Here is a 16,922-nt window from a genome sequence, read left to right as displayed (position 1 = left end):
TGATGGCAAAACCTTATTTGTTGGAAATAGATGTGGTAATGTTTATATCATTGACATAGAATGTGCATCTACTCTTGATAAATGTTTTTCGGCATTGCATGATGATTGTTGGTTATGGCATAGAAGGTTAGGACATGCAAGTATGGATTTGATTTCAAAAATTTTGAAAGATAATTTAGTTAAAGGTCTTCCGAAAATTGGTTTTCAAAAGGATAAGATTTGTGAAGCTTGTCAATTTGGAAAACAAATTAAAACTTCTTTCAAGAATAAAAACCATATTTCTACTTCAAAACCACTTGAACTTCTTCACATAGATCTTTTTGGGCCATCTAGATATGCAAGTCTAAATGGCAAATATTATGCATTTGTGATAGTGGATGATTATTCTAGATATACATGGGTATTATTCTTAGCCAATAAGGATGATGCTCTTGATGCTTTTAAAGTGCTTTGTAAGAAATTACAAAATGAAAAAGGGCATGGTATTGTATGCATTAGGAGTGATCATGGAGGAGAATTTGAAAATCATGCATTTGAGAGTTTTTGCAATAATCTAGGCATTGAGCATCAATTTTCATCACCTAGAACTCCACAACAAAATGGAGTTGTTGAGAGAAAGAATAGGTCTATTCAAGAAATGGCTAGGACCATGTTAAATGAAAATGCATTACCAAAATATTTTTGGGCCGAAGCCGTCAACACCGCTTGTTATGTTTTAAATCGGGTGTTGATTAGACCTAATCTTAACAAAACTCCTTATGAGCTTTGGAAAGATAGAAAACCCAACATTGGATATTTTAAAGTTTTTGGATGCAAATGTTTTGTTTTGAACACAAAAGACAATCTTGGTAAATTTGATCCAAAATCCGATGTTGGTATTTTTCTTGGTTATTCAAATTCTAGTAAAGCTTATAGAGTCTATAACAAAAGAACCTTAGTTGTGGAAGAATCTATGCATGTGACATTTGATGAGTCTAACCCCTCCTCTACGGAGAAAGTCGTTGTTGATGATGATGCAGGAGAAGAAGAACAAGAAGAAGAAGCATCAAATGACAAACAAGAGGATGCACCACATGAAATTCAAGAGGAACATCATGAAGAACTAAATGCAGAGCAAAATAAAGGTACTTCTCAAACACTCCCCAAGGAGTGGAGGTATGTCTCTTCTCACCCTAAAGATGTAATTTTAGGAGATCCCTCACGAGGTATTACAACTAGATCATCACTTAGAAATACTTGTGAGCATAATGCATTCATCTCTCAAATTGAACCAAAATCCTTTGAGGATGCAGAAAATGATGAATCTTGGATTATGGCAATGCAAGAGGAGTTAAATCAATTTGAAAGAAACAATGTGTGGGAATTAGTTCCTAAACCTGAATATCAATCTGTAATAGGTACTAAATGGGTGTTTAGGAATAAGATGGATGAATCCGGTGTGGTTGTAAGAAATAAAGCTAGATTAGTGGCTCAAGGCTACAACCAAGAAGAAGGAATTGATTTTGATGAAACCTTTGCTCCTGTAGCAAGGTTAGAATCCATTAGGATGTTATTAGCATATGCATGTCATAAAGATTTTATTTTATTTCAAATGGATGTGAAAAGTGCTTTCCTAAATGGGCATATTATGGAAGAAGTGTATGTAAAACAACCCCCTGGTTTTGAAAATGAAAAATTTCCAAATCATGTTTATAAGTTGCTTAAAGCTTTGTATGGTTTAAAACAAGCACCTAGAGCATGGTATGATAGACTTAAGAATTTTCTGTTGGAAAATGACTTTTCAATGGGTAAAGCGGATACTACTCTATTTGTTAAGCATAAGAACCAAGACATACTTATTGTTCAAATTTATGTTGATGATATTATTTTTGGTTCTACTAATGAGTTGTTGTGTAAAGAATTTTCATCGTGTATGAGCAAAGAATTTGAGATGAGTATGATGGGAGAGTTGAAGTACTTCCTTGGACTTCAAATCAAACAAAACGAGGAAGGAATCTTCATAAATCAAGCCAAGTACGTAAAAGATCTACTCAAACGATTCGGCATTGATGACTCAAAGACCAAAAATACACCAATGAGCACAACAACCAAGCTGGACAAAGATGAAAAAAGTAAAGAAGTGGACATCAAAATGTATCGAGGTATGATCGGATCCCTACTTTATTTGACTGCAAGTAGACCCGATATCATGTTTAGTGTATGTTTGTGTGCAAGATTTCAGTCATGTCCCAAGGAATCTCATTTGCTCGCTGTTAAAAGAATTTTCCGTTATTTGAGTGGAACCATAGATATTGGCCTTTGGTATCCTAGGGGAACTCATATAGATTTAACATGTTTTTCGGATGCGGATTTTGCTGGTTATAAAGTGGATAGGAAGAGCACTAGTGGAACTTGCTATATTCTAGGACACTCTCTTGTTTCATGGTTTAGCAAGAAACAAAATTCTGTCGCACTTTCAACTACCGAGGCTGAATATATAGCTGCCGGAAGTTGTTGTGCACAAGCTCTTTGGATGAAACAAACACTTAGAGATTATGGCATTAATCTTGAACAAATTCCTATTAAGTGTGATAATACTAGTGCTATTAATCTTTCAAAGAATCCCATTCAACACTCTCGAACCAAGCATATAGAAATAAGACATCATTTCTTGAGAGATCATGTTCAAAAGAGAGACATTGCACTAGAGTTTATTTCTACGGAAAAACAACTTGCCGATATTTTTACAAAACCTCTTTGCGAAGAACAATTTTCCAAAATTCGGCATGAACTTGGGATGATGAAATTTTCACATTAACATCTTCATTCATGCTATTGAGTCTATTATTATTGATTGATCTATGACTTGATGCTTTAATTTCTATGGAATGCTCAATCGTAATATGCATGTAATGTGTATGTATATTTGAAAATGTATGAATTAATTATTGCAATACATATATATATATTCATGAATTATGCATTGAAATGGCACTCAAATCATTTTGGATCAATAAAATGATCTTGAAATGTATTAATAAGTAGCCAAATATCAAAATACATGTGCGAAATCATAGGTTGTAGAAAACGGATCGCCGTTATTTAAATAAACGGCTAACCGTTTTGGGCAGAAACAATGGAACGCTTTCTGGAAGCTATCGGTTCGCCGATATCTGTCTATCGGCTCGCCGTCCTGTTACATTTTTCTTGTGTGGACTCTCTGGACCCTATCGGCTCGCCGTTATTGATATAAACGGCTCGCCGTTTTTATGAATTTGTTTTGAGGACTCTCTGGACTCTGTCGGCTCGCCGTTATCACGCGTTAATTGAACAGTCCTTCGTCTTCCTCCTCATTTCGGCTTCTCTTTCTCTCTCTCTCTCACTTCAACCCGCGACTGCACCAGTTCTCTCCTCTCAAATCCATCACTTTTCTTGTCATTTTTTCACCAAATTGAAGCATTACAAACCATTTCTATCATCTCTAACACCTTTTAACCGATTCAAATTCCTTTTTTTTTTCTTCAAATTTTGAAAAATCTCATCTTGAAACCCTAGAACCAGCCGACTCTCATTCGTTCACTTTGACCCAAATTTCTTCGTCTTTCCAACTACATTTTCACCCACAAATCACTATCTCATCTCTAAAACTTCATTTTCACAATTTTTCTCATCCATGGCGGAACGACCTCCAAGGCGTGTTCGAACCAAGCACACTGCTTCACGCCGTTCCAGTCCACCCAGGTCTCCTCCTCAAGACTTCGAAAGTCTTCATTTTCCCGATGCTACCTCTGCTCAGCGATTCCGTGAGAAGTTTATGGGTAAACCCGTAACTCCCTCTTTTTCTCTTAACATTTCGGAGTTCTCGGATATTTCTGTTTGTGGTCACTCAATTACTCAAATGCTTAGTCATTGGAATCAAGCTTTAAGTGTTGATGAACCTATTTATGAAAATCTTGTTCGAGTCTTTTATTCAAACATAGATTTCTCCTCTTCTAGTCGTGACGAGCTTCATACATTTGTAGGAGGTATTCGTATTGAGCTTGATGAACCCGAATTATGTAGTATTCTAGGAATCGCTTATGGAGGATTAGATCTGTACACCTCTAGGAAAGAACTAGAGTTCAGTAATTTTCGTCATGTGGATGGTGTACGGAACATTTGTCGTCGTCGGGATCTTTCCGATGACATCTGCTCTTTGTCCTTTAGGTCTCAACTCCTCCCTTTTCAGATTCGAATACTTCACATTATTCTCCAACACATGGTCACTCCTAGACAGGGGCACACTGATGAGGTCACTAGGCTTGATATTGGTCTTTTAGACTCTCTCATCCGTAGACGCCATGTGAGCCTATCCTACACTATTATGTGTCATATGCTGTCCACTCCTAAAGTCTCCAACCGATCCCTTCCTTATGGCAGCATCATCACTAGGATCCTGAACCACTTTCATGTTCCTATCGTCGAGCCTGTTTTTCTCGAAACTCGTAAGCTCGGTCGAGACATTATTTCTGCCATTGGTTTCTTTAAGAAGCGTGGGAAATGGGAAAAGACCACATCCTCCAAAAACGAAGCCACACTGATTGCACCCGAGGATGATCGCATGCTGAATGATGTCTACTCCGAGGATGAGCTGCCTGATTTCCGTCTTGGGGCTAGACCGCGTGTTCCTCGCCGAGCAGCAGCACCAGCAGCTCCTGTTTCACCAGCAGCAGATGCATCTCAGGATGACGAGCCTACCGAGACTGCCGTCCCTCCTGCGGCATCAGCTGTTCCTGAGGATCGCTTCCAGCAGCTTCTCGACCGAGTAGATGCCCTGTCCCAGCAGCAGCAGCAGCTTCGATCTGATTTTGCAACCTTTCGGGAGCAAATTTCTGATCAGCAGATGGAGTTAATTGCAGGACAGCGTCGCATTCTCGGCCACCTTGGATATGACCCCGGCAGTTCGTCTTCACAGCCTCCATCTTAGTTTTCTCTGTCCCTATGATATTCGCACAGACATTTCTCATTTCATGTTATTTGCCTTATGCATATGATGTTATTTATTTTGTGTTTATGCTTCTGATATCTCATGTTGGACATGTGCTCTTGATTTATGCTCAAGTTGTTTTTGGTATTATATTGATTATACTGCTCTTTCTGGAAGTGTGAATTTGTTGGTATGGAGGTTGGTTGATATGGTGGTATATTTATATGGAAGTGTTTCTCTTTTTAAACTTTGTGTGTTGTTGAGGAAATGCTCATATTTCAGGGGAGACTCTGCCCAAATTTCTCCAAACATAAGTCATTCATCGCGTCTCTTTCTTTTTGATGATGAAGGGGGAGAGAAATTGGCAATTGGCAAAATGCGAAATTGGTTTTGGCAAAATAGTATTGGCATGCATGAGTTTACTGGCATAAATTTCGTGTTTAAAATTTTGAGATTAACAGTTGAATATTTTTTTTAAGGGAGTTAACAAGTCTTTCAAAATTTCACTTAGGGGGAGCACATATTTAGGGGGAGCAAAATTGCACAAATATTTTCTTGAAAAGTTTGTCATCATCAAAAAGGGGGAGATTGTTGACATAAATTATTCCTTATTGATTTTGATGATAACAAACATGATTAAGATTGATTAATTGTTTTAAAAGCTCAACATAATTTTCATCTATTTTGACAAGTTTCATAAAGTATTTTTATAAAGATTTGGAGACAAAACAGTCATCTTGCAAAATAGTTCACTGCAGCAGTTTTTGTGGAAAACGGCGATCCGACATCTGTAGTAAACGGCTCGCCGATTTCAAGCAGAAATGGAGATTAGCCTCTGGACGAAAACGGCACACCGACATTTGTGATAAACGGCTCGCCGATATCAACCAGTAGCCTCTGGACCTAAACGGCGATCCGATATGTTGATAAAACGGCTCGCCGATATCAACCAGAACTGAAGGGTAGTCTCTGGACATTAACGGCGAACCGACATGTGTGATAAACGGCTCGCCGATATCAACCAGTAGCCTCTGGACCTAAACGGCGATCCGACATCTAGATAACGGCGATCCGACAATTTGAAAAATCAGCCCAACGGTCATATTGACCAGTCAAACGGCGATCCGACATCTAGCTAACGGTGATCCGACAGTGTGCAGAAAGTCAATAACGGCTAGTTTTCAGCTGCATCTATAAATAAGCTCATTCAAATTCAAACAAAGATTGATCACAACACGACCATTGAGCAAATATTTGAGAATACAATCTTCATAGAGCTTAAAACACATTCTCTCTTCATCTATTCACAAATTGGGCATTGATTTGTAATCTTAAATATTGTGTGAGAGAAAAACAATTTGTAATCTTTTACTTTGAGTAATTGTAAGTGTTGGGATACACTTGGGTTAAGAGATTGGGGATAATCTCTTGTTGTAAAGGTCCATTGACACCTTGGAAGTCAAGTGTAAGCATTTGAAGCCTTGGAGGCTTGCTTAGTGGAATCCTCAAGCCCGGAAAGCTTGGAGGCGTGGACGTAGGCGAGGTTGGCCGAACCACGTAAAAATCTCGGTGTTCGAATCCCTCTTCCCTTATCTTTTTAAATTGTGATCATCTTAATTGTTATTGCTTTGAATTTGATTTATAATTGCATTAAGATTTTCTTTAATAAATTGAACAATTTTTTAGAATCTCAATTCACCCCCCCTCTTGGGTTGCATACTTGTATTTCAATTGGTATCAGAGCCTTGTTCTCTTGTTAAGACTTAATCGTCTAGAGTAAAAGATCCATGGCAACCCTAAATGACTCAACCTTTAGAGAAGGGCAATCCACAACTAGACCACTATTTTTTGATGGTAATGATTATGCTTATTGGAAAACTAGAATGAGAATCTATTTGCAAGCCTTAGATTATGAAATTTGGGAAGTTGTTTGTGATGGTCCATTCATGCCTATGTTCAAAGATGAAATAGGAGATGATATTCCTAAACCATCGAGTCAATGGAGTGAGTTAGAAAAGAGAAAGATGTCTCTAAACTCCAAGGCTATGAATGCTTTGTTTTGTGCCCTTGATAAGAAAGAATTCCATAGAGTATCTAGTTGTGAAAGTGCACAAGAGATATGGCACAAACTTGAAGTTGTCTATGAAGGGACAAATCAAGTGAAAGAGTCTAAAATCAGTAGATACACTCGCCAATATGAGTTGTTCCAAGTGGATCAAAATGAAAATGTGTATTCTATGTACACTAGATTCACGGACATAGTGAACACCCTAGGTGCCTTAGGGAAAACCTTCTCAAATAGTGAGAAAGTTAAGAAAATCATTAGGTCACTTCCAAAAGAATGGAGACCTAAAAGAACCGCTATTGAAGAGGCCAAAGATTTAAATACTTTACCTCTTGATGATTTAATTGGTTCTCTTATTTCGTATGAAGAGGATTTAGCTGCAGAAAAAGGACATGAGGAGAAGAAGAAAAGCATTGCTCTCAAAGCTTCAAAATATGAGAGTGATGAGGAGAGTGAACCGGATGATGAAGAACTAGCCATACTAGCAAGGAGGTTCAGAAAATTCTTCAAGAAAATTAAATTCTTATATATTTTAAATTTTTCACTCTTTGGTGTGGAATTCAAATTATATATTATAAGGGATATTAAATTATAATGAAAATTAAATTCTTATATATTTTGTGTAACCAAACAATGAAAATAAAAATAGAATTTAAATTACTTTCCTTTTTCCCATTCTCTTCTCCCAACCAAACATCACCTAAGAAGATGACAGCGGCTACGTACATCACAACGGATGGGCTCCATCGATATGGAGCTAGAACCGCTGTCAACAAATTAAAATCACATAAATTAATTAAGCATCGTCCAATGGTCCCTCACATTCAAGAATTGTTCGATTTTTCTAGTAAATGTGATTGATTGAGAATCGTCATTGTATTAAGAAAATAATTAAAGTAAGCCCAAACTGGTTGCTTGAATGCCATTTTCAGCACTAAAAAAAAACCCAAAAATTGGTTCAACAATCCATGGGACTTTCATAACGTACTCGAGACATGATGCCTCATTTCTGGTTTCATTGCTACCTCAATTTGAATCAGTACAAGAAAGTTCAGAATATATAAATCAAAGAGCATACTCTTATGTGCATGTATCGAATTACGCCACATTTTCCGAATTAATTCCTGGAAAAGATACATTGCTTAAATTGTTTGAATATACAGTAACAAGAAACTGACACAGTGATCACATGCCTTCGATTCCAAATCACTTTTTCTTTAACAAGTAACACGTGCGTACACGTGTCAGGTGAGGTAACCTGTCACCGTCTGTAGCAAATTAAAAAATTTCGATTCCTGAGATAAAAACAATTTAGCAACATGTAGCCGAATTGGATTCTTCTAATGAATGACAACCGTATTTTCAGAACACGGGGTTTCAGGATTTGATGTTTTCAACAAAATTTAATCAAACCAAGTCCAACGTTATCAAATTATACTAACACAAAATAAACCAAAACAAAAGTTAATTGGTATTAATTAATTACCAAATACGACTGTTTTCTATTGGTGTAATTTACGGTCTAATTTTGAAAGATCTCTTAAAATTAAACTAACATAACACAGTCTTATTCGGACCTTTCAATAAATAATTAATACAAAATTAACATTTTTTTTGGTTAATTATGCCGTGCCATGCACATGCGTCAGTATCCTCGTCCTCATGATCACCACCAACTCTGATCTTGTGATCTGTTACCATTTCTTTTCCAAGATCAACTCACAAATATCTCACGGGAAATATCTGTTTTTTTTTTTTTTTTTGGTCTGTTTATCGCATATATATACCTCATTTCGGTCTGTTGTTTATTTGCTTGATTAATTACTTATAGTTCGTTAAACGCGAACACATGGAGAGCATAATGTATCGGGATCCAGAGCTTGAAGCAAGTTTCTCTTTCAACGCGGCTTTCCATGTTTTCTCCGATAATGACGACGACGACGAATACATCGAGATTGCACTTGAACAACAACCCAAGATTAATACTTTTGAAGAAGATGAATTGGAGCTGCGGATATCGTTTTCATCATCGAGTTATAATCATTACAATATTGGTCTGTCACGTACGAGTACCGTCGAGGAGTGGGAAATTGCATCAACAACAACAACACCGACGTCGTTTTGCTCTTCATCAACAACATCCACTTTGACGTGTTCTTCCGCTGAGACTTGTTGGGGTGTTGATGATCAGCCATCAAGAAGAGCTCACAAAAGTACTGCTGTCAAACGGAGAGTTCAGTATTTCCGGGCAGTCAGCCGCCTGCTCAGCGGTTTTTTCTCAACTCCGTCGACATCATCGGAGCCCGACGAGGGAGATGGAGTTTCTCATGAAAGCAGGCAAGCGGAGATCCGAACAAAAACTAGCCAATTGAACCTGTCAAGTAATAGGTAACCCATATATTAAGATCCTCTCCTATCTAAACTCTAAAATTCCCAGTACTTAAAGATATATGTTACATATTATCTAACATCTGCATGCATTATAAAATGCAGATCACGTATATGTCAACATTATTTATTTATTTTGACGAGTACTGTTTGATTGTGATTAATCAGGAGATCAGGTGCAAAGAATGTGATCACAAAGGCAACCAACGGTGGGATAATGATGAAGTTCTTGATAAAGTGCCGATCTATGAATATTCGGGCAGTGCTTGCATCGTTTATGAAACCTTACCAAGTAATAATTTCATCACCCCAAAGCAATGGTATTAGTAGCGCAGGACAAACGAAGAAGAGATCTAAAGAGACGACTGCCATTCGGAGGAATCAGAGTTTGCCGGTGAAGCCATTTGATGAATGGTTAGTGCAAAGGGAGAAACAAAATCCTGAAGATTATAAAAGTACAAATTATTATAGCTGGAGTTCTAGTAATTATTCCTCGCCACCGCCAGTACAACAAGGTTATGCGGGTGATAGTTGCTCCGTTCAGGCTGCAATTGCTCATTGTAAGAGATCACTCGGCCAAACATCAGAGTTTCATTTTTAATTAATTACTCTTTACATATGTTCCTGCTCCTGTTCTTATAGAGTAATAATTAAATTGTTTTGTGTGGCACATTTAATTAGATCGATTTTATGGTTGGTATATACATATGATTATTTCATAGCTGAAACTTTTAATATATGTATATCGGCAGCCGGTATTGTCGATAGCTATCGTCAATGTACGAGTCCATTTTTCATTGATTTCGATCTCCTATTTTTTCTCTATATTCCGATCCTAAATCAGATACACTTTGGTCATTGGTACGTAATTAACAGATAATTATAATAATATAAAAATAGTTAAATCTTATTCATACTATAACAAACTCATATTATCAATGGATTCTAGATATGTGGTTTCACCATTTGGTATAACTTTTCAAATAGAACACATTTAATTAAAAATTTTAAGTGTATACAAGAAGACCTTTTACTATAAACCCATTAGTTGTTTGATCATCAAGGATATGATTTATTATACATAAGCTTTTTAAAGTTATGTTATAAAATAAATGAAATAAGATTGTGAAATAAATTAAGGGTATTTAAATAATTTAGCACTTCAAATAATCTCTACAACCTCTACTTTCAAAAGCTCAAAATTTGAGATTTTGCTAGTAGAGGCAAAATAATTTATTTAATTTTTAAAAGTTCTACTCAAAATACAACTAGATAAAACTAAAAACTTTGAAGAGAGCTTATGGATGAAATAAATTCTTTCAGTATTAGATAAGTCATAATGAATATACATTAATATATCTAATTCCACTCTAAAAAGTTTAGATGACTTGTTTCACTTGAGAAAATGATAAACTAGATTTTTTTTTTAGTACTGCAATTTAATTTTATTGATATTACACTGTAAAAATTTTACTTTCTAACTATATAGGGAGATTCAAACCCTCGACCTCAATAATGAGGTAATGAAGTGTCAACAACTAAATCATTAAGGTCGAGGATTTGAGTCTTCCGATGTAGCCGTGTGAATAATATTTCTTTTAATTTAAAGATAGGTTTTCCATTTGTTTATGGAGTAATTTTTTAAATTGGGCTTCTCGACCGGCTTCTAATTGCATTATTAATATACAAGACGTAATCGACCTAGTCAAATCCTCTCTATAGGGCGGAGACAGGCACAAGGGCATGTTTGGTCGTTAATTTCAAGGTAGTATAATATTAAAGGATAATTATTATTTTTAACTCTTCTTTGTTTAACAATTAACAAAACGTACTTATCTGATCTCCTCTAGATTTTCAATCTTACGCAATCACAGTATATGAAAATAAATATAATTTATTTATAAATAATACTTCCAACTCGGGATGTCAATACTCAAGAAAGTAAACGGCTCGACTTATAAATTTATAACAATATTTACCTCCGTAGAGACAGCACACACAGAGAGAGAAAGAGAAAGAGAAAGAGAAAGATGGAGATGGATAGTGTTGTAATAAAGCTATGCTGGTCTGTGTTGCTGATTGTTTCATGTAGCAGCATCTTGTTGAAGTTGATAAAGAAGTGGCTGCTGAAACCCAATAGAATTCGCTCAATGCTTTCCAAGCAAGGCGTTGGAGGTCCAAAGCCGTCTCTCTTTTTCGGAAATGTTAAAGACATACAAAAGATCGAATCATTATTGAATCCTCTTTCATCGCCATCATCATCATCAGGCCCTGTCTCTCATCAAGACTGGGTTCTTTCCATCTTCCCTCATCTCCAAAAATGGACTCGCGATTATGGTAATTATTTTGTTTACGCTTTATTTATATAATATATCTCTTTCATATATTTATATGACGTAAGTTTGGAGCCAGCGGAAGCTGCATATGCTTGATTGTTTGTTGTTATTCTCTTTCTGTTTTAATCTTGTTTCTTCTTCATCAGTTCATATTGTTATCCGTGCAAGCATGTGATTGTTTAAAATTTATTTTATCCTATCATAGGAAGTTAAAATTAGATATTTACAGATATTAACTTAAAATAAATTCTATTATATGAAACACCGATCCCTTATTTATCTACTTTATTCTAATATATACAATTTTAGTGAATTATATAGTTAATTCGAGTCCCAACACAAAGACTGAGAGTTCTTACCTCCAGGCCAAAGACCATGGTAAGGTAGACTTTAGATGCATAAAATTATGCAAAATAGACATTTGGCAAGGGCATGTGACATTTATGCTGAGTTTACTTTTTGGATTGGAGTGAGAATCCTAAGGAGTGGGAATCCTTGGATTAGAAGTGTGGAGTGGGAGTGGGAGTGGGAGTGTTTACTTAGACTAAATGAAAGTATGGATTGTCAATCAGAATCCCAATTATTTGTTTACTTTGTCTTGGAGTGGGAGTAAATTGTTTTAAATTACAATTTTATCCTTATGTACAGAATTATAATTTGTAATTAAAAAATTAATAAAAAATATATTTGGAAAATAAAATAAATATTTTATTATATTTATAAATTAATAATAATTAATAATATTCTTAATTATGTAAATCATAATTTTTTATTAATTTTAATTTAAATTATTTGAATAAAAATTATTAATAATAGCAACACAAATAAAATATTATTATTGATAATATAGTACAAAATTAATATTTTTTTAAAATAAAATATTTATTATTATTAAATAAATAATTAATTAATATTTATTAAAATTAATGTTTAATATTATTAATTTAAATATAATATTTATTTATTTTTATTTTATTAAATTTAATAAAATAAATATGAGATAATTATTATTTATTTTATTAAATATTATTTATTTAAATTACAAGGATAAAATGGGAAGAGGGGGGAGTGGATTCCCACTCCCACCTCCCCTCATGGGAGTGGGAATCCCACTCCCCACTCCCCACTCCAAAATTGAGTGGGACCCACGAATTCCTACTCCCACTCCCCTCTTTTTTAAGGTAAGCAAACACTAGAGTGAGAGGAATCCACACTCCACACTCCCACTCCAAAAAATAAAGACTGCCTTAGAGTTTAGACAGCCCATTCATGTCTAATTTGAGTGGCATCTTGTACCAACAATATTGATGATGCATGCATAAACGATAATGGGGTCGCATTCGTTTGGCGTAACATCCAACCGCGTGGTAAGGCGACAATATCATAAATTATTAGGGCGTGACTTGCGATAATATTAAATGCTCATGTGTCATCCACTTATGATTCATCTAAGCAAACGACCAGGAGCAATGTATTAAGCTATCACTTTTATATTTTAGTTAAGCTTATGATTACGTGCTTTCAAATTTAATTAGCTTATTAATCTGGTATATAAGCCAAGCATATACCTATAATAATTAGGTACACAGATATTTACATAATCTATTAAGTAGATGTCTCTTCTCCACTCGCATTTCGCAAGGGAGAAATACTTACAAATAAACTCTACATAATCATACATAACAATCATGCATAATACTTAATTGAGAGAGTTTTGAGTCCATGGGGATTCTAACCCTTACCTTCACAATCCTTCTTAATTGTGAGAGTAGAAGTTCACTGCTGGGCCAAAAGACTCATTGCCTTAATAATTACCATTCTTATTGTTAAATGAGAGAGCACTTTTTATTAGTACTATGAAGACTCCTAAACATATTACCAACATAACAATTAACACAGTCTAATTATAATTTTAACACTGTATTGAATTGGCGTACAGGTGGAATTTACATGTTCTCAACGGGAAGCCAACAACACCTGTTCGTGAACAGACCAGAGTTAATAAAGGAACTGAAGATGCACAAGTCATTGGATTTAGGTACACCTGGGTATCTCAGCAAGGCACTTGAGCCCATGCTTGGCAGTGGCATCATAAAAGCAAATGGACAACAATGGGCTCATCAGAGGAGACTTATTGCTCCAGAGTTCTTTCCCCACAAGGTTAAGGTACTTGTTATACAAATTTAATGCAAGCTAGTTTAAGCACCGGTTATTGGCACTTTGGCATTCACAGATGGTCAAATAATATAAGTTGAATTGTATTCTAGGGCATGATTGGACTAATGGAAGGATGTACCATGTCAATGATTAGTAAATGGCAGAGCCTGTTAACAGAAAGCAAAGGAGGAGTTCTGGACTTGTTAATTGATCAAGATTTGAGAAGCCTTTCGGCTGATATCATCTCTAGAGCTTGTTTTGGTAGCTCTTATGCACAAGGAAAAAGTATTTTTTTAAAGTTGAGGGCCATGCAAGAGGTCATGTCCAAACCCAATTTACTTTTCGGACTTCCCAACATCAGGTAAACATTTATAGTAGTTTTTCATACTGACTTTTGCTCTTTTTAAAATGCGAATTTAAAAGGAATCTATAATCTGCTTGTGCAGATGGCTTCCTACACAAAGTAACAGAGAAATACGGAGGTTGAAGAAAGAGGTGGAGGATTTGATACTCAAAGTGGTCAAAGATCGTCAAGAAGAGAGCCTGAAGGATGGCAAAAATTCCAAGGACTTACTACAGATGATACTTGAAAGTGCTGATGCGGATAATGAATTGCACCAGTATATACACAAAACAGACCGGTTTATAGTGGACAATTGCAAAAACATCTACTTTGCTGGCTACGAAACAACAGCTCTTTCAGCCTCCTGGACGTTGATGCTTCTTGCATTGCATCCTGAATGGCAAGAACGCGTTCGAGCAGAGGCTATAGAGATGTTAGGTGATTGTACTGATCAGCCTCATTGCTCGCTAGACGTGGATACAATTAACCAGTTGAAAATGGTACTCGAACTGTCATAATCTTTACTTGCTTCATCTACATGCTTGCATTAATTATAAAATTAACTTTTTACATTTTATTGGATGTGTGGCGCTTAGCGTTAGCTAACGCCTGTCCCCGAGAGTCAGGATGGAGTGAGGTGAGACTTGTCTTGAAAATTCTAGAGAAATCCTGCGGCAGATGTTTAATTAGTGTCTGATTGCTTGCTTTCAGTTTTCTTCAATCCATAACATTCTTCACTTTTAATGTACAGCTGACGATGGTGGTTCAAGAAAGCATGCGGCTTTATCCACCGTCAGTGGTGATGGCAAGGGAAGCATTTGCAGATATTAAGCTGGGAGATTTTGTGGTGCCGAAAGGCCTGCACATATGGAGTTTGATTCCTGCATTGCATCGTGATCCTGAGAACTGGGGTGCTGATTCCAATGAATTTAAGCCCGAGAGATTTGCAAATGGGATCTCTGAAGCCTGCAAGTATCCACAAACATATATTCCATTTGGCACGGGGACTCGATTGTGCGTGGGACAAAACTTCGCCATGCTAGAACTCAAAATAATGCTCTCTCTACTTCTTTCCAGGTTCTCTTTTTCACTATCCCCGAATTATATCCACTCTCCAGTGTTTAAAATGTTATTGATTCCGAAGCATGGGATGAGACTCCTTGTAAAAAGAGTATAAATGGAATCACTTGGCAGCTGTATGTACAACGCTGAAAGATTAAACAGCTGTACGTATGACAATATATTAAATTCAGTACTCGTTTAACTTACTATCATATCTTCCGCATAAGAAAGATAGGTCGGAAACTTTTGAAGTAAGGTAACGATCTGTTTTTTATTTTAATTTTTTTTATCAGAAATCTGAATTGATCAAAATATAAATAATTTTGACCATAATATTCTGGAAGTTTAATTGTGTTAAAAATCTTATAAAACTTTAATACCCACTATTTTTATTTAGTTTTAAATGTTATAATTGTCCACAACAAATCACAATTTTAATATCTAATATAATTTAACATTTGCTCTTGATTTGTTCCGACTTAATTATTGTGTTGTATATGGAGCATTTATAAAGTGCTCACGCCACCATTAAAAAAGTTAATTTTGAATCTAAATTCAATTTTTATTCGTAATAATTTTGTATTAGACTATTAATTTGTTCACGATAGTTTATAAAAGAAGTTTGTATCCCGTGCATACTGCGTTCCTTACTAATTTAATTTTTTTTTAATCCAAACGATAACGATCCAGGATGCCTAATTATAATTTACAACAGTCCTAATCCTAATTTGTACAGGACAATGAATACAATACCAAATTAGTAATCATATTCTTGTTGGGAAAGAATTTCCAAAAACTCAAAATCCGTCTCGGATTTTGAAAAGCTTGCCAATAAATACACGGCTCCTCATTCTTGTACGTTCCAAATTGAAAAAGAAAATCCCAAGCGCACCGCGCTTACAATTGTCTTTGTCAAGTCAGTCTTTACAAATTAATTAAAGTCTCGGCGCGTTCAATACTCTGCTTCGATGGCTCTTGTAGTAAGGAATTGCTTTGACGTGTTGGCTGATGATGAAAAAATCGGGTACTCCAGTAATATTGATGATGCTGTCCCCAAGAAAAAGCCTGCGGCTACAACTCCTCCGTTGCCGAATGCTGGGACGAAGAAGAAGCAAAAGCAGAAGCAAGCGCCTGGAATGAAGAATCAAGAAACTAAATCAGAAACTACTTCAGTGATGAGGCAGGCAAAGCCAAGACAGTCCCATGGGCATGATAATTTTGTGGGGAGATCGGGAACGAAGATTATTCGAACGCCAAATCCAAAAGAGAAACAACACGTTACCAATTCTGGTGATGACATGCAAAATCATCATCAGACGCAGACAGTGGTTAACGATGTTGAAAGAAAACTGAGTCTGAAAGAGTACGAGGAGGAGCTTCTTGAAAAGAAAAAGACCCTGAATCTGAATCTGAAAAATGCTGCAGATCATGAGGGGAGGAAACTCAGTCCTGATAAAGATTTCGAGTCGATGACACTCGTTGGCAAGAAGAAAGAAGATTACGACGGCCTTCTCATCAAGCCGGCAAAGCCCAATACTAAGGCCAACAAAGTTCATAATAACAAGGCGGTGGATGTTAGTAGGATCTTTCAAGTACCAGTTACGAGGAGCAGGAGGCCTTGTGCTA

The 16,922-nt window shown here is 36.0% G+C and overlaps 2 protein-coding genes across 2 annotated transcripts; both read left to right on the top strand.

The window, feature by feature from the left end:
* The first annotated feature begins 8,669 nt into the window (after positions 1-8,669).
* Positions 8,670-10,200, top strand: LOC112498665 (uncharacterized). Its single transcript, XM_025100206.2, has 2 exons — positions 8,670-9,398; positions 9,567-10,200. Exons 1-2 carry the CDS (start codon positions 8,860-8,862, stop codon positions 9,997-9,999), a joined length of 972 nt encoding a protein of 323 aa, XP_024955974.1. The 5' UTR covers positions 8,670-8,859; the 3' UTR covers positions 10,000-10,200.
* Positions 10,201-11,321: 1,121 nt separating this feature from the next.
* LOC102620369 (cytochrome P450 714A1-like) lies at positions 11,322-15,502 on the top strand. Its single transcript, XM_006481196.4, has 5 exons — positions 11,322-11,735; positions 13,674-13,900; positions 14,002-14,252; positions 14,338-14,734; positions 14,986-15,502. The coding sequence occupies exons 1-5, from the start codon at positions 11,429-11,431 to the stop codon at positions 15,409-15,411; spliced, it is 1,608 nt and encodes a 535-aa protein (XP_006481259.1). The 5' UTR covers positions 11,322-11,428; the 3' UTR covers positions 15,412-15,502.
* The last annotated feature ends 1,420 nt before the right edge of the window (positions 15,503-16,922 follow it).

Source organism: Citrus sinensis, chromosome 6 (genome assembly GCF_022201045.2).
Source record: "Citrus sinensis cultivar Valencia sweet orange chromosome 6, DVS_A1.0, whole genome shotgun sequence".
Classification (NCBI taxonomy): Eukaryota; Viridiplantae; Streptophyta; class Magnoliopsida; order Sapindales; family Rutaceae; genus Citrus; species Citrus sinensis.
Note: the sequence above shows the minus strand (reverse complement) of the source record. Positions and strands in the feature narration are given on the sequence as shown.